The sequence below is a fragment of the Nothoprocta perdicaria genome, unplaced genomic scaffold (assembly GCF_003342845.1).
Source record: "Nothoprocta perdicaria isolate Ctin4 unplaced genomic scaffold, notPer1 scaffold_99, whole genome shotgun sequence".
NCBI lineage: Eukaryota > Metazoa > Chordata > Aves > Tinamiformes > Tinamidae > Nothoprocta > Nothoprocta perdicaria.
The window spans coordinates 1,336,651-1,358,014 of record NW_020456298.1 but is presented as its reverse complement, the minus strand read 5'-3'; the positions used below and the strand labels follow the sequence as shown (position 1 = coordinate 1,358,014).

General features: G+C 48.7%; 1 protein-coding gene across 1 annotated transcript; it reads right to left on the bottom strand.

The window, feature by feature from the left end:
* Positions 1-4,441: 4,441 nt before the first annotated feature.
* On the bottom strand, positions 4,442-19,384 carry CCSAP (centriole, cilia and spindle associated protein). Its single transcript, XM_026053399.1, has 3 exons — positions 19,078-19,384; positions 10,238-10,522; positions 4,442-7,574 (listed from the first exon to the last, which is right to left on the bottom strand). The coding sequence occupies exons 1-3, from the start codon at positions 19,378-19,380 to the stop codon at positions 7,401-7,403; spliced, it is 762 nt and encodes a 253-aa protein (XP_025909184.1). The 5' UTR covers positions 19,381-19,384; the 3' UTR covers positions 4,442-7,400.
* Positions 19,385-21,364: the final 1,980 nt, after the last annotated feature.

Genomic DNA, 21,364 nt, shown 5'->3' with positions numbered 1-21,364 from the left:
AGGGAGCGGGAGAAAGGAGCGCACTGCCTGCGTGCTGCTCTGTGCCCCTGAAACCCAGCTGGCTGGTCAACACAAAACATGCCCTGGGGACTGCTCTGCCACCTTCTCCCTGTTGCATGGGCTGGGAAACGCTGCCCTCCGTGCCAGGCTGGAGACACAAGAGGGAGAGCGGCGGCCGCGGGCCCCGCACGGCAGCACCGCTGCGCCCGGCCAGGCAGCTGCGCGAGCCGGGCCCTGCGCCCGCCCCCAGAGCTGCTCCGGCAGGGACGGGGGCGCTGCTCGTGCCCAAACGCCAGCCCGGGGGGAACGGACGGGGCTGCCAGGGCGGCTGCACCCATCGCAAGCGCTAGGGACAGTTTGGTTTAAGGCCTTGTACGATTAGGCAGCAGGTGTTCCCATGGGAAGGCAGGCTAAGGCAGAGAGGAGTTCATTTCATCAACACCTCCCCTTGGAAATCCTAAGGGCAAATGTGCTTTCTTTTCCATATAGGAATCTTTTCTATTTAAGGCACACCTGCCAAATACATGTTTAAAAACTAAAATGAATTGATGCTGTAATTCAGAGSGCAGTCGTGGCACAAAAGCAAGGCCAGAATTCTACAGCGGTGGACCCTCCTTCATGAAAGTGAAAAAATGCTCCTGTTGTCCTGACGCTTTTGGTTCCAGTGGATGCTTTTCTACAAGTTACACAGCTAAAGTCTGAAGAATTAAATTTGCTTTGTCCTGGAAAAGCCCAGGTTAAGTCTTAAAAAGGCCACTGAAGCCAAAGCCTTTTTTTTTCTTTTTTCTTTGATTGTTTCTGATTGTCTCTCTCATGCAAGATGAGATTTGTCACATAATTTTTGACACTTGTTCTGCAGGAGCAGTCCCTTCCTGTTAAGATCATAGGGTATTTGAAGCAGCTTAATCCAGCATGTTCTGTTTTCAGGGGAAGTAATTACCAAAAAAAACCCAAAAAGGCCAATTCACTGGAACAGGTATCGGATGTAGTTACCTCCAGCACCACTCYAGAGAGCGTGTTATTCAGTGAGCTGGGTTGTATTTTTTTGCCTAGAGTTTGGAAGAGTTTTTAAAAGCCCCAAACCCAGCTGAAATGCTGGGAAAAAAAAAAAAGGAGATTTTTTTTTTTTTCCTCTCATAATTTTAAGCAAAGCTCCTGGTACTTTGAGGAGAGGGCACTGGGGCTTTATGAGTGCCGACCCAGCGCAGGTGAGAGCCTCTCCTGACGCCGTTACCGTGGCTGAAGGGACGTTGCCTTTTGCTCGGCRCTTTGCCTTGGTACCCTCGCAGTCGAAGGAACGGGAAGAGCTACTGGACTCTGCTGCTTTCCTTTCAGCAGGGTGTTGCTTAAATCATAAGGGGTTTGTGGTACTTTGTTTTTCTTTCCTCTTCTTTTTTTTTTAGTTCTGATGATTTTTGATAACATTTCTAGGGTTAAGTAGGTATAAGCACAATTCTACTTTTTCTTGTAACCAGTTGTCTTAAGCTTTCTTCTTCCAGCAGGAAAGAAGCATTAACTTCAAAAGAATCCATTTGGAAATACTTTTTATTGTTCCTTTTACTTGTTTAAGAAGTGCACCCTTATGCTGGCAGGAGCCCGTGGTAAATATTTAACCATGTATGTTTTCAGTGTGCAGTTCTTACTCTACCAAAGCAAGAGGGCTTAGGGTTTTAGTATCCCTGCTACCTAAATACTAGAATTTATTGGTTGTGGAGCTTTAGCTGTTCTAAGAAGTTTCAATGTCATCTAAAAGCCTTTGTCTCGCCTTTTAAYGAGTCTGTGGGGACTATTCTGTTTCATTTGATGCTTGTATCTAACACTGAATAAAGAATTTTTTTTCTTGGTATTCTAGGTGGTTGATGGCAAGCTGGTTATTCCACGTCTTTTGCCAGCTAAGCTGCCTCTCTAAGCCAGAGAAGCAGTAGAGGGAGTTGAAGGAGAGGCTGTGAGGCTGGGGGCAGCGAGAGCAGCAGCTGGTGGTTCCCAGGGGCTGCAGCGGCCGCCGTGGGGCTGCCCCACAGCTCTGCTGCTGCTCACGCTGCGCTCCCTCCTGCACCAGCTTCTCTGGGGTGGGGGGCAGCCCCACGCCTCTGTCTCCCCTCCTGCCTGGCTGTGGGAAGGGCTGCTGCCTTCCTGCTGGGGGCCCTTTGGGCTGTGCATGGTGCCCTTTAGCAGGCAGGCTGCAGCTTGGGTGCTGCTCTCCTGCACCGTCTGTCTTCCCAGGCTCCCAGGGACCAAAACAAGTGTGTTGGTTTTGGTTTTTGCTGGGGTTTCTTTTTCTTTTTTTTTTTTAAACTTGAATTCTGTATTGGATTTTCCCATTTTCCCCTAACTTCCCACCAGCCCCTAGGGCAGCTCAGCCTGAATTACACAATTTGCTTCTACCTTGTCTGCCTCTTCCACTGAGGAGTTTTGAGCATAGATGTTTCTGACTCCTACAGAGCCTTAGAAAGGAATATTAAAAAAAAATCCAATTACTCTGTGCACAGCCTTTGTATTTATATTCTCTATAGCGAAAGAAAGGCTGTGAAAGAATAGCACACTTCAGTTGACTATAAAAGCACCCAGTAAAAAAGGACCAACGAGTCTAGCTTGGCTCCCCTTCTGTACATCTCTCTTGTCCTGTGCCTGATTTCTAACAGAGGGGGAATTAGGCCAAGGTGAAGATRCAAGGCTGCAGGCTTGAGAGCTTTGAAACTAACATCGGTAAGGCTGGCAGCGTTGCACACAAAGCTCGTACCAGGAGTCCCGCTGCGGGGCAGCGTCCAGCCCTGGGGGAGAGGATGCTGCCCTGCAGCACGAGGGGTGCGCTAAAACACTGGCTGAGGAGGTGAAACAAAGGGCAGGGGAGAGAAAAATTAGTGAGGYGGGGAGTGCAGCAGCACTGACCCCTCTAAACCAGCTTTGACAGTGGCTAACAGGGCCCAGGCCAAGGCACGGGCTGTTACCGTTCACTGTGACAAGGGATTGACATCTTCAAGTGATGCAGCAGAGAGGCTGTAGAAATGGGAGAACAGGGAAGAAAAGTCCAGCTTATTGACATCAGCAAGAGAGATGGAGTTCCTGGACTTTCCAGCTGGAGCATAAGGAAGAAGGTAGAGCAATAACAGTGGTCTCCTTTCCCTCTGCCTAGCACTGTCAGTTAATCACCTCAAGAGGAGAGCAAAGCTCTTCTCTCAAAGAGAACTCCTGTCAGCTGTCCATATTTGTCCCTAACAATAAGAATTTCTTACTCGTTAAAACAGACACCAAGAATAAACATATAAAGAATAAACACCCAGACAAGGGASCTTTGCTCTTGCCCTCCTCCACGTGCTCAGACCTGCAGCTGGGACAGTAACAGCTTGTTGCCCAAGTGACATTGTCACGTTTTTAACTGGGTGGTCAGCCTGTGCCCCTAGCACTTATTCAAGGTCTAGTAACACTCCCTACTCTTAAATACTTAGGATACTTTTACAGGTGCAAGATGATAGTGTTTAAGGMCACCTTCCTGCTTTAGTCCTCAGCTTCTGAATAACAAACACTTTATAGCAGCATTTCAGCCTCTTYTCCCCTTAATGGCCTTGCAGAGGGAAGGATAAGGTAAAGATAAAGAAAGAAAGAAGCCCTAGCAGAACAGTGCCAAGCCAGGTGGCTGTTCTAGAACCACAGCAGATAAGCTCAGCTCTCAGGGGATTTAGCCCTAGTCTAGCTTCAGCCTAAACCTAGCTTTTAACCAGTCTATAGAGGCAGCACCTATCAGAAACCTGGGTCATTTGTCCTCCGTGAGGGGGTGAGACATGGGGAAAAGGAGGCAGCCAGTGAAGCCGGAGGCCACAGGGGTTACAGACACCMAGCAGAGCCCCTTCGATACCCCAAATACTACAAGCAGCCAAGGCACTTCTTTGCATCACTTACTTTATTCACACATACAAGTTGACATTGTACTATCACATACAATACAGAAGCTTTAAAAAACATACAATTTAAAAAACTCTTAAAAATCACATATTGCTTCAAGCTTAGACGGTATTTCCCTATAGTTTTTAAAGTGAATTCAGTGCCAACGATAGCCGAGGCAGCCCCTTACTCCCTTCTACCCCTGCTCTCAGGGGGGCCACCAGCAGGGTCTTAAGTGAGGCTCTACATATGGCTTTGCTGCTGCGTGCACTGAGCTGGGAACTGGGACACGCAGGTTACTGCAGGTAKGCCCCCACGCCGCCAGCTTTTGGTCCCAATGCTGCTGTAGAAAAATGGAGACCYTTGATTCAGAGCCAGTGCATCACATCATTAACGGTGGGGCAGGGGTACTCCCCTAAGAGCCAGGAGTTTAGTTAAAACGGGCACCTGCTAAATACCCAGATAAAATTCTTCACCAAAAAAATAAATCAGGACTGTCCCTTACACATTTACATTTGTCTCTATATTTAACTATCACCTTGATTCTCTGCAGCTTCCAGGCGCAGAGCCCGTGAGGAGCACGGCGAGGAGGTGCCTGCGCMGGAGGCTGCCCCGTTTCACAGCACCCTTGCACAGGTCCCACCGGGGCATCTCACACCGCTACCACTRGGCTTCACAGCACAACAGCCCAAGGGCAGCATTACACACTGAAAAAGTCTTAAGTTTCACTAAGTGCTTTCAGAAACCGAGAAGAACAGACAAGTGTTTTACAACTGTGAATGTTTTCTGTGTTTGCATGAATACCAAAGCCTTACTTCTAAGGCAAGAGTGAGAAGCATTTACCACACGGCTGAATTCAAGAGCCCATGCAAGACAGAGCTCAGAACTTCCTTAATTCACAGGGGGATATTCACTAGTTTTATATCTCCAAATAGGTGATTTGGTACAAGAGAGTGTTACTTCTCTTTAAGAGTCTAAAATATCAAGCTTTAACTCCATACTTTAAGTGTTTTGCTTTCTAAATCAGTTGATTTAGCTATTGCTGTTTTGATAGAAATTCAGGCAATTTTCCAAACTTCAGCCCATCACTTGCCAAATATCTTAAATATACAGCTTGCAGTGATCAGGACTGTATTCCACATATTCAAAGCAAGCCTCAGGTTTGAGGGTCAAATTGAGAGACTACCAGAAAGATGCCCCACGTGCAGATTCAGAGCCTGCCCCTCACTTGAAGCTTCATGGCACTTAAATCAAGTGAGTACCAATATAGGCCCCCCGCTTTTCAGCTGCAGTTGATAAGGGTGCCTGACTCACAGGACCTGGCCAGCACCAGTGCTGCCTTCCAGCAAGTTGTTTGGTGGGTACAGCTTCAGACCAGGCAAGGTAAGGGTAAGAGCCTCTCAGCACCCAGCAGCCCTGGTGCAGATGAGGTTCTTGTGCTCYGCAGAGCACCTGGACACCCCTGCCTGAGACAGCTCCAGTTTGTACCCTGTACCCAAGGCAGGAGCCCCTTAGACCTCTGTAGTTATTGAAGAGGCTGACTGCTCAGGGGAGACCCCTCCAAACCTAAAACAGGTACCTAGGTAGGCACATGGTCCTCTAGCCCTCCACAGTCACTGGGAAGAGCTCTGGGAACAGCTTTGARAGCACAGGAGGCAACACGAGTCCTGCCCCATGCAGTGAGGGAATGCACATGGACAGRCCCTGGGCACAGCCCCATTGCTCTGGACACCCACTTTAACCATCTACAGAGCAGGGAGGGTACGTGGTGCTCTGCACAGCAGCAGGTCTCACTCAATAGGGCTGCTGGCTACAGTACATTTCTGAACGTTTTCAGTACATTTCTRCCACTGCTGAAGTTGGGTTCCTGACTTGATTCCAAGTTGGATTCCTGAATGAAAACAGAGTGAAAATCAACTAGAACATATTTATAACAGTTATTTGAAAAGGAAAATCAGGATATTGATAATAAAAAAATTCAGAATTGAAGGCATCCATCCAGCTGGATAGTTGACCTCAGTTTTGGACTCTGGTCTAAAGTTTTAGCTAAATGGGGTTAGAATCTTCTAAGTGACAATAAAATATTTCTTGAGTGTTGGTTTGTGCAGTGAAGTSAAACTGCTCCTGATTTCTACTGCATAAGTGCAATGGTGCTTCTAGTGAAAACTCTGACGTTTAGTCACTGTTAAGAGAATGAGTTTCACAACTAGGTAACACAGCACACGTCAAAGCTCTGAAGCTCACAACTACAGCCGTGACCTGACTAAAGCTCAGCTACCAAACTGAAGGAGTTCATTTACAGCAGCTTGAATGGAGGGAATAAAAAGCAAAGAATCACACACACACACCACTAAGGAACTGACACATGACTGCTTTACTATGTAAAAATAAAATGTTGACACTTCATTRTATACTGTGGATTCCTAGAGGGTATCTTTCTGTCCTCCCCTGATCCCCATCTCCTCATCAAGGAGTTCTGCACCAATGYCGAGAGGCAGAAAACTTCCTAGAACTTCCCTACAAGGTTTATCAAAATGATTTTCAAGTTTCAAACCTCTAACGGAGACTTGTTACAGCACACCACCAGATGCATATTGCACTCTGACCCTGTTGAGCATAGAAAGATACTCATAAGTTTAAAACACAGATTTTACTACACAGAAGCCAACCCTCTCCATAGGGAAACTGGCATTGGAATGGTTAAGCACAAAGTCAGTGTGACCACAGAGCTAACACAGCAATGCCAAGGCATGACCAGCAACTGCTTACGGAGCAGCAGCCACCACGTAGTGATTGTCTGCGTCAGCCGTTTGGTACAGCAGCCACAGCAGCTCCGAGCCGTCCTGCAACTGGTCTCGCTCTGAAAATAAGTGGTCCCGAGACTGACAAGTCATTGATTCCAGCGACCTTAGAAACAACGATTGAAAGATAAGAAAATATCAGCAATTCCATTAATCAAATTTTTGGATGCGTGTTTCTACATACAGACCACACTTGCGCTTTCTACATGGAGCATCTGCATTTATGAGTGCCATTTACCAGACTCATCATCTTTCCTGTTATCCATCTTGAACCAGCGTGTTTGGGGACAATCACCGAATCAAGTAGTTTGATAAATGCWAATGCTCCTTCATCACACCTTTACATTCTTCCCCCTAAACCACTTCTTGATCACTTGGAGAACTTAAACTTTAAAGGTCAACAAATTATTTGGGAGCAAGATCAAGAGAGTGTCTTCTTAGGCTGCCAGGAGTCCAAGGCTCTCCTCCCGGCTTACGAGGCCCTGAAATGCAGATTCCCAAAAGGGGAACTTGTTTAAAACGTGGGTAGCTATATTCAAAAGATTCTTCAAATGTTATGGCTCCAGCTATACACCCCACTGTGAGGTAGGTAGCCAAGATACAAATATGGTAACAAACAGCTGGAAACTCCCTGTAAAAACCTTGCATAAGTAGTTGGGTTCCTTGCACCAGTGTCCTGATATGCTCGACTTCTTTGAGGGTGCTGAAGGAAAGCAGAGTTCACCGAGCTCTTGCYGAGTAGCATCTCATGTACTCGGTCATCCAGGGGTTGTCTGGAGGGGCAGGCTTTGCTCGCCAAGCTCTCTCGGCCTCCGCAGACCGCACTCGCCTCTGAGAAAGTTTCCTTTTCTCCACTTGCCTCCTGTTCTTTGCTCGCAGGGCAGATTCATGAATCTAGAAGATCAGAGTTGGTGTTACAGCAKGAGAAGAGCCCAGGACTCTCCCATCCCCCCAAAAGCTGCTGGGCCCTCTCAGTCCCCCATCCTGAAGAAACAGGATTTGACAGCAAGGTTGCTTTTTCTTCTTATTTATACCACTGACAGAAACACAGAATCATGGGGAAGGAGATGCTTCAGCTCCAATGCTGCGCTATACCCCTCCCACTTCATACCATTACAAACAATTCTGAAGACTTTGAATGTTTCTTTGCATCTTTGCACAGTTATTTCCTAAACATCCCTCAGTGTGACCCAGCATCCTCCACTAAATTGTAGTAAAAAAACTCATCCTTAGCAACCCCCTTACAAGACACTGAAGAACTTCATCATGAGCAAACTGCAGGAGTGTCTGCACATTTTTCTATATTACCACATTTTTCCCTAAACTCATTTTTAGGGTACAGCTGCTATGTTCATTGCTTTCATCTCCAGGAGATCTGTATCAGTCTCCCATCTCAGGGCACAGTAACATCTCTGAAGCATGAGGAAAGTACCCTTTTACCCAGGTGCTAAGAAGTCATTCCCACCTAAAGAAACATCCCTATAGACAAAATACTACCTCAACAGTTTGCATAGCTGCAAGCGTTTCAGAAGTGTCCTGCCCTCATGCTCCAGAGCTATGCCCTTGACTTGAAGGCTCTGCTGCTTATTTCTGGCATAAGACATGTTAGGTATGAATAACACTAATCATTGTCACCTTGTTCCCAGGCTGAAGTAGTGCTCAACTATTTCCAGCACTGACCAAAGCTTATCAGCACCATTACAGGCTGATAAGGCTGTAATGCTTTATCAGGATGGGCTGCTTCTCTCAAGAATTAAGAGCTCAAGATCCTAGTTTCTCTCAAAAATAAACTATCCAGGGAAGGGAAGCCTCCTGGACAGCTTCAAGCCCTCCCCAGAACTGCAGTCTGCTTTATCTTACACCAAGAACTGCAGCCTCCTTATTCCTCCATCACCGAGTCAGAGTCTAGACTGGCAGTGACAAGACACCGGCAGGACACGTTGCTGATTGCCTAGCAGGCTTGGGGAGCTCTAGAAGGGAAAGATGGAACTGCTGTACCACTAAGGTTAATGTTTCTCGCTAAGCAAGTAAACCTGCCGTACCAGAGTTCTGACACTACCTATCACCACATAAACTTTCATTACATTCCTTTGCTAACATCTACATCAAACACACAGTGCACCAGGCATCTGAGGGACTCTTCTCCTGTCAAAATTCCCACTGCCAACCCCCAGAGGCAGGCATTCCAGCAACAAAACAGTTGCACCTCCTCAGCAAAGCTCRTTCCCAGGGATTGCCCCAGGAAAGGCACTCTTCCACAGCACAGCTTAAACACTGCCCCTGCATTTATGTACCTGGCTGCCTGCTTTGGGGTGCTTGCTGCTAACTGCCTGATGCTTTGCTCTTGCCATGAAGTTCTGCAGTTTATAACAGCCAGTTTTGCTGGTTGCACTGTAACAGCCAGAAACAAGATCACCAGGCATGAATCAGAATTTGAAATTACTGATCAAACAGGAAGAGTTTCAAACCAGATTAATAAAGCTATTGACTTTGCACATGTAAAACCTCACCAGGCTTATTGCTATAATAATTTTTGCTGTGAGAATATTGATTGMAATGCTGCACTGTCAGCCCTGTCAACAGTTAATATACACTTCAACTGCTTCCTCTGCTTCTTCCTTCACACCGATTAGAAGCTTATAAGCACCTGGAAGTATTAACCCTAGTGAGCAACAGATTAATAGCYTCCCACAAGGATCCCAGCTTAGAGCTGTATCATCAGGAAAAGCAGGTACTTGCTGCAGCTAGCAGGAAAGCCTGCACCCAACGCTGCATGAAGTGGCCGTGATCACCACTCTCCAAAACTCCTCCTCTTATACTCAGCTTCACCCACGTGGCAATTACATTTTGTCCTGCAACACTGGCAAAGCTGCAGGCAGCTGAGTTCCCTGGCTAATGGGGAATCTGCAATTCCCAGCTTTATAGACAGTTCTGCATGTCTTAAAACACAGTAGACATTCAGGTCTTCACTATATATTTTCAGCATTAGCAAGCAATAGGTAGGACCTGTGCTTATGCCTTTGTGATGCAGGGGGAGTACAACAGCCACTTCTGTCTCTTCTGTAGATGAGGATTTCTTGGATAATCATCTTAGTCGTCAAGATGAAAAGTCTGAGGACTCAACTAGATATTAAGGAAAAATCAGCTGTCTTTGAAAACGAGAGTTTAAAAGAACAAAACTAGACATCCAGAAATAAAAGTGTYGAGGAACAAAAATCAAAAGCCTCTCACAGATACCTTTTGCCTAAGGGCTATCTCAAGAGATTCACTTGCATACAGCTTGAGTCCGAGTCAGTCCTGGATGGAAGGGAACAGACTCAAAGCAAGAAGCCCCAATTTGCTCTTCCTGCCTAGCACAGCATGACCACAATAAGCTAGGACAAGACATCGTCACCCACTGCAAAACATCAACATGACACYGAAGTCCTCAACATTCCCTGCAAGATCACAAATAAAAGCATCTAACTTCTGCCTAGATATTAGATATTTTTAGCCTGCAGACACAGCAGTTCGACTACAGCAGCAGTTTAAAATACAAATCCAGTGTTTCCACTTACTTCATTCACTGAAGCAGAAGCACAGACATTGTGAGTTCTCTGGCTTCCAGTATCTGTCCGCCTTTCTCCCCACCCGTACAGGGCAAAGGGGTGTTTACTCTCCTTTGGCACGTCTGCCTTTTGAGGACTTYTGGCTGACCTTCGATCGTTGCGACCGGACAAGGCACTTTGGCTTGGACGTCGTCCCGCACGGCTGGTTTTGTCCTTTTCCTTAATGGAAGAGGGTTCTGCCTTTTTTTCTGGTTCTTCCTTCTGCTGCTTTTCTTGATCTTCTCTCTCTCCTTTCTCTTCTTTCTCTTTTTCTGAAAATAAAGTTATGCTTTAAATATGCTATCATTTARAACAAACATCTGCTCTGCTGAGCTTTTCTTGATACATACATTTGTTTAGAAAGGAAAGAGGTCACTAATTCTTCATCAGTAGAGGCATAATTTGTTAGATAAACTGTGGTTACTAAGGAYAGAATGAGGTTAATTCATGTCCCTCTATATCACTGTCCTCATATTTAAACAAGCCATCACTACCAAGGCTAGATACTCAATAGCCACAGGCAATATTGAAAATAATGCAAATTACTTCCAATGGGGATCTGTCCTCCCTGTCTCATCCTCGCACCTTTCAGAAGGGCAAACTTCTAAGTGACACATAGAGGCTGCCACTCAGTCACTGGAGAACAAGTCTGATTAGTATTTTATGTACTCTAAGGTTTCTCTAACATATGCTTCTACTATGTTTTACACTTAAAGCCTCATACGCCACAGACAACACCATCATAGGTTTGTTTTATAACATTTGATCTATATTTAAATTTTTCAAGTAAATGCCCAGAATGGAAGTTACTGACTAGAAAACAACACAAATCTTTTCACAACCTTTGAGACTTCAGATGTTYAAAGTGGGTGACAAAAGGTCTTCGAACTGTTAATACAAACCAGGTACTCTGCTTACCAGATGTTAATGAAACATGATTTCAGGAAAAAGTAAATAGAGAAGCCCATTTTAGTTCACCATAGTGCATCTCCTCACCAATAACCTGTACAATTTGGAGTAGCACAATAGACATTCAGCAACATGAGCACAACCCAAGTATCATGACCAAAGTCTTACCAGAACCAAGCCAAGCATGCCCTTAGCTTAAAGCAGAGCTAAAACCTTTAACTAACCAGACGGTCTAACACCACCCACTAGAAAGCAAGCTGCCTTTTCCAGCATCCTCCTTGGGGCCAGAGCTGCCCCCTTCCATCGGGCACACAGTGCATGAGCTCTGCACACACAAGCAGCCCTGAACACAGGGGTTTCTGCCACACCACCTACTGCTTCCTGCACTGTGGGGACCTCCTGAAGAGAGCTGGAGGAAAGGGCCTGTCCTCAGCTGAGGAATGGGACATGAGAGAAAGGCAAGCTTCTTAGGAGTCTCCATGCAGATTCTTCTGCATAGGTTAACAATTAACAGAGGTAGAAATCAGCCCATTAGTATTTCAGAATGATACATTGCTTTTTAAAAAGAAAATAGTTTAAGAAAAAATCTGTGCTTGAGCAAAAAGGCACTCATTTGAGAAAATACCTGCAAACAATTGCTTTAGGGTCTTAGGTGGTTGTAGCCTGTCTTCCCAGCCTGCAATAGTCACTGAAAGAAGAGCAGAAAGCTGCTACAAATCTGCTTTTCTGCTTCATGTCTCAGCATCTTCAGTCTCCCCAGCATTCACTGGTGTAGCAAGAATCCACCCAGTTCAATCACTCTCTATATAACCAAGCATTAATCACAGACAGAACTAGAACATGACTGGAACATTAAGCATCTTCCTAAGCAGATGGGCTCACCCCATCCTGTGGCACAAGAGCARCCATTGGTGCTAGCTGCCACAAGGGAACTAGTCAGCAAGTGSCCACGCCAGCTATGCTGCTCTACCTCCCCGCTGCAGCCACCCAGCGGAGCCGGGAGGGAAGCGCCCGGCCCAGCAGTGCCGCACACGGAGGCTCCCTCTGCCCTTGGAGCGGGAGGGCACGAAGGTGTGTGGGCATGCAGGGCAGGGCCCAGCTGCCCCCTGCTACAGCTGATACAAAACACAGCACCGCAAGCTGGCTTAAGAGCTCAATTAAGTAGTGTCTGTGAAAGTGCTAATTGTAGCCAGGGATAAATAAGTCAGTAAAAGAAAAAAAAGCAGTGCAAGCACAGATAAACCAAAATAAAACACAATAATCTCAAGTACCTCAAAACTGAGCTCAAAGTTTTCCAGCCATTATTGCCTTTTTGCTTTTTATCCAGCTGTGGATAATTAAGTGACCTCAACACATGTGGCATCGTAGCTGCACCAGGCAAATTCCTTTGCAAAATCCACTTTATCCTTACACCTCTTTACAGTCTGTTCCCGAGAAAGGACTGGCTGCATACTTTCTGGAGGAAGTCATGTCGTTCCTTTGAACATGCTAGTCAAGGGCTCCAGAAAAATAAGACATCCTCCTTTAGCATCTTATATTGTTGTCAATTTTGAAGCAGAATAGTTTTCTTTTGGGAGGTCAGTCCACTAATCTCTTAAAGGAAAAACTTGCATCTTCCTTCTGCAGAGGAGTGTTGAGTTCATGAACAGCATGGTGTTACGTGGAGGCTTCAAATCAAGGGACTGCAGCATCTCTGCAGTTGCATGTATATTCTAGCACTGAATGCTATTCCAAGGCAAGTAACAGACAAGCCTGGATGCTGCTCCCTGGGATATAAACCCTGGTGGCACAGAGTTTGAGCCAGCTTGTGCCCAAATAGCATGAGGGCATATAGGTAAATGGCAGTGTCACACATGGAGTTTTACTGTATATGCTGTATGCCTCAGCATAGAATAGCACCTTGTTAAAATATCTGTGCTGATAACAGGTGATTATAAATTAATTCCTGCAGTTCATAAAGATATTTCCACAAACTGAGTTCTGCAGGTGATTTGGTCTAAAACTAGAGCTAATATCCATCCTATCAAGCATTTCTTTTCAGAGGGAGGTAGCAAAACAGCAGCTAATAGCTAGGGAGAAGGTGCTTCAGCTGCTTGGGAAGCACAGCCACCCGCAGCAGCTCTCTTGTATACAGGGTATCAGCATGAGCAGACACCACCTAACCCAGCCGTGCRTGCTGTGAATAGAACAGCAAGCTGTCTGAGGCATTACAGGGATTAGGCAGACCAGAGGGAAAACCGGGAACACGTTAAAACTGCCTCACAGACGCTAAGCAAAGCGCACTGGTCAGAAGGGGATTAAGTACTTAGCAGGCAGACCAAGGCTGCCAGGCCCATCCAACGTGGCCTCGGAGAGGAGATTTGGATCCCCCCTCCCACCCCACAGCCCAGCTTGCATAACAGCTCCGCTCCCAGCAGCTCAGGCAGGAGCTGCTGCCACTTCCCTCCTTTCCCCAGCACCGCACATAGCACCAGGCAGACATGAAYCCCACCTGAAGGCTCTGCTGATTTCCCAGAAGTAGAAACAACCTTCTGGTCAGACCCACTAGTTAACAGGAGGATCTTAACATGCACATTAAATCTCTCRACAGTGCCTCTACAGACAGCACTACCTCAGGGTCAGGAGAGGCATTTTGCACTAAAGCAGGAAGCTCTGGGTTCTGCCCAAGTCATCTTCAGAGCTCACCTGCTCAAGCTCAGCACTAAAACCAGCTCCCTGAGCAGGTACAATTCATGCAACAGCCACTCTGCACATCATGACAGTTTTACAGAGTAAATATACACCTCTCCAAAGAGGCRGTTTCTCCAGGGCCACTGAAGAGGCACATATGCAATAATGATTATGAGTTTGCTGCAGCTGAGTGGAAAGTAGKTACCATCTACCACAGCTGGGACAAGCAGCCATTTCTTCAAGCAAGGCCAAATACAAAGCAGTGCACTGGGACAGCAGTTGCTCTTCCAGCAGCACAGCAGTTCAGAGTTCATGCAAGCCTGAGCCAGAGCAGAGTTGTCTTGACTTGATCCTGATGTTGATTTCCAACACAGTGGGGAGAGGGGTCRAACTTTAACATAGTACCATAACTCCCTAAAATGACACCACTACCTTATTCCTCTGCCATAAGCTGTTTCTCCCCAGGCCCCTGTGCCAGCTCAAATGCACATGCAACAATGAGGCAAAGATTAAGGAATGACAGTTTGAAAGAAGGTCTTCTGAACTGCACTAATACAGATCAGTGACCCTCATGCTACTGCGTGGCAACTGCTTTGACAGCAGTGACAAGCTGGTGTCACTCAAGACCTCTGTACAAAAAGAAAGCTCAAGGCTAAACGCAATAAGGATGGAAAGAGGGGTTTACACTGTACTTTGTATGCTGTCCTGTACAGCAGTAGCATTGCACAAGCAGCAGGTTTGGCAGCACTGCTGCTGTCGCCAAGAGCTCCCCTTTTACTTCACAACCAACTGGTTCTGCTGACAGTTTTGAGGATGTGTCCACTAAAGAAGTTGACTTAGGTTAAAGTTTTACGAGACTCTATTTAAAGCAAATCAACGCCTGTACATGCCACACAGAACAGCCCCACAGGCAGCTGTCACAAGTGCAAGWCCAGCAAACATTAAGCCATAACTGCCACTGAGCCCTTTGACATCACTCAGCTATGGCTTAAGCATGATGCAGATATAGCAAAAGGCATTTGTGTTTGGTCTAAAGTACCACCATCAAGAATCCCCCAAAATGCTAACACCACTACACCTTCAGGTCAGCTAGAGACAGAGCTAATGTCCACACTCAGCAGAAGCATTTCCGAACTGCTCTTAATGGATACTTTTGGTTAAGAGCCACATAAGAAACCRGCAATTCTATTTTCACTAGAGAAAATTGCTGCATGCAATTGCACAGCATGAAGGCCTGTATTATCAGCTGTAGCYTGAGCACCAGGCCCAAGCACTTGTGTTAATGTAGTATGTGTCTTGTAGCACACAAAGAGCATCCAAGTTCACCTTAAGGGGGAAAAAGGAAAAAGCAAGCCAGCTGCACACACCATGAGTTTATTTCAGGTGTTAGGCAACATTAGCACTGGCCAAACATGCTTATCAAACACGTGGATACTGTTCAGCCTGAAGCCAGGGTGCTCACCTAAGTGAGCYCACAGGTCTCCTCTGGCAGCAGTCCCCTGAGGATGCTGCGGTGTGTGGGCAGATGTCAGACACAGAAGAGAGATGTCATRGAGATGACCTGATGCTCAGCTACCCCCATAGCACTTCAGTATAATTCAGTTCTTCCAGACAAAGACAACCTGGATCTTGAATTATTCAATTGGAGCTGTAGGTGCTACGTTACCTCCTCTGCACTGTTGGAGACGGGCACTAAACAAATACATCTTCATAACTGCCCAGGACTCAGCGAGTCACTTTTGACTGTACTGGGAGCTATATGCTGAATAATACACAATAACTTTCCACTTAATACAACAAGCTAAAAGTTTTAACAAAATGACTCAAAATGACTTAAATAGTTATCCTAAGCCACTTGGCAAGGAATTGAAGGCTATGTACAAATCTTTCTCCCCCAGGGAATGCAGGTAGCAAAAAATGTAACAGAACATAARAAGTGCTATCAAAGCAATCATGACTAAGGTGAATCACCTACAGTCACAACCATGCTAACTTCCACAGCAGGACAGAACAGGGTTGCATTATCACTCTCCCACCAGCCACAGCCGCTCAGCCCCCAGCCTAGGCCTGGGGTTATTCCTCCCTAGGAGCAGGATTCTGTACTTGCCTTTGCTAAACTGCATGAGGTCCCTCTCCATCCATCTCATCTGTCCAGGTCCCTCTGGATGGCAGCCCAGCTCTCTGGAGTATCAGCCACTCCTCCCTGRTTGAGGACACCAACAAACTTGTTGAGGGTGCTCTGTCCGTTCAGCTAGGGCACCAACGCACAAATTGAGCAGGACTGGGGCCAGTATCAGCCCTGGCAACACCCCTGGGTACAGACTCCAAACAAGACACTGCACTGCTGATMACAAGCTGCTCAGCCCAGCCAGTCCTCTACCCATGCCACTGCTCACATAACAGGCACTTGCTGAGCTTRCCTGTGAGGGAGTTATGAGACTGTGTCAAAAGCCTGGCTGAAGTCAAGGAGGGGGGGGGGGGGCAATATCCACTGCTCTCCCTTCATCTACATAGCCAGTCACCATCACAAAAGGCTCTCAGGTTAGTTATGGGGGACATTGTGAACCTCAGCTGATCATCCCAGTCATCTCTGTCCTCCACATGCTTAGGGACAGCCTCCMGGATGAAGCACTTCTCCCTGCTTCCCAGGGACTGATGCCTACAGCCTTCCAGTAACCTGCCTTGCCCCTTCAGGGCAAGAGGTGATCCCCTCCTCACTCTTCATCCACCCCTAAACAGAGCTCAAAACATTCCAGTTGCTCTCACATAAAAAGCAACTGTCCCCCTTGCCTTCCCAGCCCAGCTTTCCCAAAAAGCACAKAGCTATAACAGCTCTCCAGTCATGTGACCTGCCCCACCATGTCTCTAACTGCACTGAGATCATAGCAACTGCAGATACCTCCTGCTTATTCTTCATGCTGTGGCATTTGGTACATAGGCACTTCAGGGGGTAATCAAGCTGGGACATGTTCCAGGAGAGGTGCAAAGGGACACCCCATAACCACATCTCCCACATTCTTCCCCACTTACACACACTGCCTGAAGACATCCCTACTTGAACTGCATTTCACTGATTGCCCTGTTACTTACCTCTCCCCTTCTCCCATCTTGCCTCATTTAAAGAGCAAATCTCTTTAGATAAAGGGTCAGGTGAAAGTCACCCACAAAAGAAAAAAAGTCACATACTGCTTCTTTCAATTGTTCCTGCATGGTATGGGGTCTATTGGCCCAGTTTCTTCCCTCAAAACAACACCCAGCTCCTCTTCAGCCTGAAGGGCACTGAACATACTTGTCAAGCTCAGGTCTTCCAAAGAAGGGCCTTCCCTGCTTGTACAAGATGMAACAAGTTGCCAACCTTTATCCACAGCGTTACCACATGCTGTTTCATACTGCAAGGATCTCTCTCAGATCTTCACTGCAACAGGAGGCCAAGACTCCTATAGCCACCTGGGCTCTAAGAATACCCTGTCTCCTGCCCATCATTTTGGATGCTCTGCAACCTACTGACTCGCTCCTGTAATTCCTCTTCCCGACCACACAGCTCCTCACTGTGTCCAAAGGACACCTTTGGCAGGAGTTGACTGTCAGCCAAGGCCCCACACATAGACCCCAAGCACAGCCTGCAGCCCAGCACCCGCAGAGCTACATCAGCCACCAGTCTGTGCTAAAAAAACAGACACAGCTGATGTAGCAGCTCCAACATCTACTGTGGACTGGGCTCTACTGTCTCATGACCATCTAGGAAGAGATATCCCCTCTGGCACCCTTCTGTGTGAAGTGTAGCATCTGCACACAGGCCTCTAAGGTCTGGCTCTTGTACAGACCACTCCAGCATAGACTCACAGGGTGCTTGACCCACCCTAATTGAGGGCCACTGAATCAAACACCCGACCCCTCCAACGCAGGCGCAACCCAATAAGCAGCAGCCCCACATGGCTAGAGCTACTCCCAGGAGAGCCCGAGGCCTCTTGCTGCTGTCCTTGCCTAGTTTCACTTTCCTGTTAACAACCCCCGGGGTCTTACACTAAGTTCCTAGGTACAAGCAGAGCCCAGAGTCACTGCTCCTCTCTGCCCCATATTCCAGTTACTTTACCAAACAGGGCTGGGGGTAAAAGTTACACACATTAATAATATATCACCCACATTACCACACAACCGCATAGCTCGAGAGATGTGGTGTTACTTACCCACAAGCTAGCAGCTGTGGGTCCCCTCCAACCAGCCTCCTCACTCSATGAGATTTTCATGATATCTTCGGCCATTTCTGATACCTTATCATTTTCACCTTATTTTCTCTTAAAGTCACCATTTTTCAGCTCCACAACATTTCAGTACAGCCAACTGGCATGGCAGTACAACACCAGCCCACACAACTGCTGGGACATTTTATAGCAWGCTGTAATCCCAACACTTGTCTCTTCTGAAAGATCAGACCTGAGCTCAACAGCAGCGTTAAATCTTTCATATAAGATTATACTTAAGGACGCATCACCAGGAACATCAGAGTACAGATCATTCGAGTAGTCTTTGACCCCAAGGGGCATCAAAGCAGCTGAATTAAAACTCCTCTGTCCAGAGGCATCCAATCCCAGGACCAAGCAGAACTCACAGACAGCAGAAGCCCTAACCAAGCAGTTCAATGGCTTGCCCTGCACAGTTGCAACCGAGCAACACCAAATACACAGCTGATTTCCTGTACATTGTGTGGGGACCAGTGGCTGCCAGACATGTCATTAAGGGCCAGTGTCACCTGGGCTATGTTACCTTGCAGAGCTTGACTGAGTATTATTTCGGGCCCACATAATCTTCATAGTTAATTCTTCAGAAACCAACAGGTGACATATGCTGGAAGACAGCAGCATTACCAGCCCCGGACCCGCTCAGGCCGAGCTGGGTGCCCTGKGGCGCCGCCCCGGGGGCCGGCAGCGCCCGAGGGGGCCGCAGGGCTCCGCTCCGCGCGGCCGCCCGCGCCAGGCGCCCGCTTACATAAGCGCGGCGCCGCCATGGCAACCGTTTACATAAGCGGCTCTGACTCACGGCGGCTCCCGCCGCAGCGGGGCTCTTGAACGGCTCCTTCGCGGGCAGCCGGGCGCGGCCCCCAGCGCCGGAGCGCTGCGGACACAGCCACCGTGCCCCAGGCTCCGCGCGGCCCCTCGCGCGCAGCTGCCGTTAACGGCCGCGCCAACGGCCGCGCGCCGCTCCCTACCCGGGCTGCGGCGCGGGGGCGCCGCCGGGCTGGTCTCCGCCGCCTCGCCGGGCGCTGCCGCGGCCGCCGCCGCCTCCTCGTCGTCCTGCGCGGGCGCGGGGCTGTCGGCGGCGGGCGGCGAGGGGGAGCCGGCGGTGCTGGCGCCGCTGCCGCCGCCGCTGTCCTGCTCCCAGCCGTCCCAGAGCCAGGGCCGGTGCGCCTGCTCCAGCAGGCGGCGGCTGAGCCGGTAGCGCAGCAGCTCCAGGTAGCAGGCGCCGCACGACTCCCACTTGGGCTCCTTGAAGCGCTTCATGTACTCCGTCTTGACGCGCCGCGCCGGCACCACCATGGCGGCGGGACCGGGACCAGAACCGGGACCTGCCGCCGCCGCCGCCCGCGGATCCCGCCCCCTCCCGCTGCAACGTTTAAATCCAAACAGCCTGGCTCCCGGCGCCCGCCCCCGCGCCGCGCCCGGCCAATCGCAGCGCGCCGCCGCCACCGCCCTTTGTGGCGTCACGCCGCGCACGGAGCCCTCACGCGGGGCAGCCGCCGCTCACGCGGAGCGCGGCCCGGCCCGGCCCGGATCGACTCGGAGCGGAGCGGGTCGCAGAGCGTCAGCCCGGACTGGATCGCAGCGGMGTGGAGCGGAGCGGCCCCAGCGCCTCCGAGCAAGGCGGGGGTGCGGGGCTCGAGGGGAAAATACAGTGAAATATTTAACTGTGCAATATCACAGCCAAAAATCTTAAAAAAAMAMCAACAAAAAARTCTAGAAAATTAATTACAAATGCACTAAAGCAGAGTATATTTGTCCCCTTTCTTCCAGCCTATTTTGCATGCAAAACCAAATCTTTYTTGCTTTCATTTAAAGTCAGATGAGTGAATCTGCAAAACTGGTGTCACTTATTGCCTTCCTAAAGCTGCATTCGGACTCCCAAAACGGTGTCAGATTCAGGCATGCTGAGCCCGCTTCCCTTCCCTTTGGCTCATGGGGGAAACATGTCCTGTGTTCTGGGGACGCAATGCACGATGCAGCCCCGCTTGCACCAAATTTTAATTTAAACCCCCGTTTAAAAYCCCGAGGTCTGGACCGAGTGTTTGAACTAATGCAGCCGGTGTAGCAATTTCCTTGGATGCTCCGGCATGGCGGGCTCCATAGCAGCAACGAAGCTCCGTGGGCGAGCTGGATTTTAAGACGAAAAACAGAGAAGGAGGCTGCTAGTAACAAACAGTAACAGCCTTTCTCTCTGCTGCCATAATCAGCTCTAAAATCCCTMCGTGGGGGAAGCGGGAATCTCCCAATCCGGTGTGGCACAGGCAGCTGCGCGGGCGGGCGGCAGCAGGATGCGCAGGCAATGGAGGCCTCCAAGGTTCGTGGAACCTCATGCTCCTCGTTCCCAGCGCGGCATCCACGTCCCGGGCATGAGCGGCTGCTCTCCTCGGCCCCATGGCTGTGGAGCCCTGGCTCCAGCGCCGTGAGCGCTCCCAGGCTCTCCCCACGGATCAGGCCGCGCTGCCGTGCCCGCTCCGCAGCTGGAGCCGCCAGCCCGTGCCGCAGAGGGTTCAAGGCACGGAGGCCCCCGCCGGGCGCGTCCCCCGTCCGACGCACGGGGGCACTGGCTGCTTTGCGCTAACGCTTGGGAACACCTTTTTTTTTTTTTTTTTTTTTCTCCCAACTTTGAGAAAACACTATTTTTTCCCCGCTTTCTTGCAATGAATGGCCAACCCACCTTAACTGAGGCGAATTAAAAAATCCAAGCGGACACAGACACCCTTGCTGGAAAAGCTAGGATTTAACAAAAGTTTCCGTGGCTTTAACGCAACAGGCAGTAATAGGGAGCCGTAAAAGCCTTTTCCCCTCTCAGTGTTTTTGTGGACTTTAATGTTCAGGAGGGSCAACCAACCCATTTTTTCTTCCTCCCTTGTTCCCTATCCCTGTCTGGGAGCAGATGGGCCATCCCCTGCCACCCTCAGTGATACCCCTGTGGTCCCAGTGCGATCCTGCTATTGCTCAACACCACCTGTCCTAACAGCAGTGTGTTCTTAGGAGATAACAAGGCACAATTTGTATAAAAATACCTGTAACTTGAGATATCACTGGAGTAGGCTGCCGTGGGGAGAGCTGGTTGCTCCTCCATGGGCCACGGCTCTGGTGTCCTGCTCTGCTGTTGCCCTTGCTCCCCTTGCACAGGTGATGTGAACAGGTTTCGAGTGCACGGGCAAGCTCTCAGGTCTGCAGTGTTTGCCTCTGTGTCTGGATATTTGTGCCTAGTTTCCTAGATATTTAACTGTTCCCATCAACGGCACAAAACGTCGCTGTGGGATGACTGGCAAAG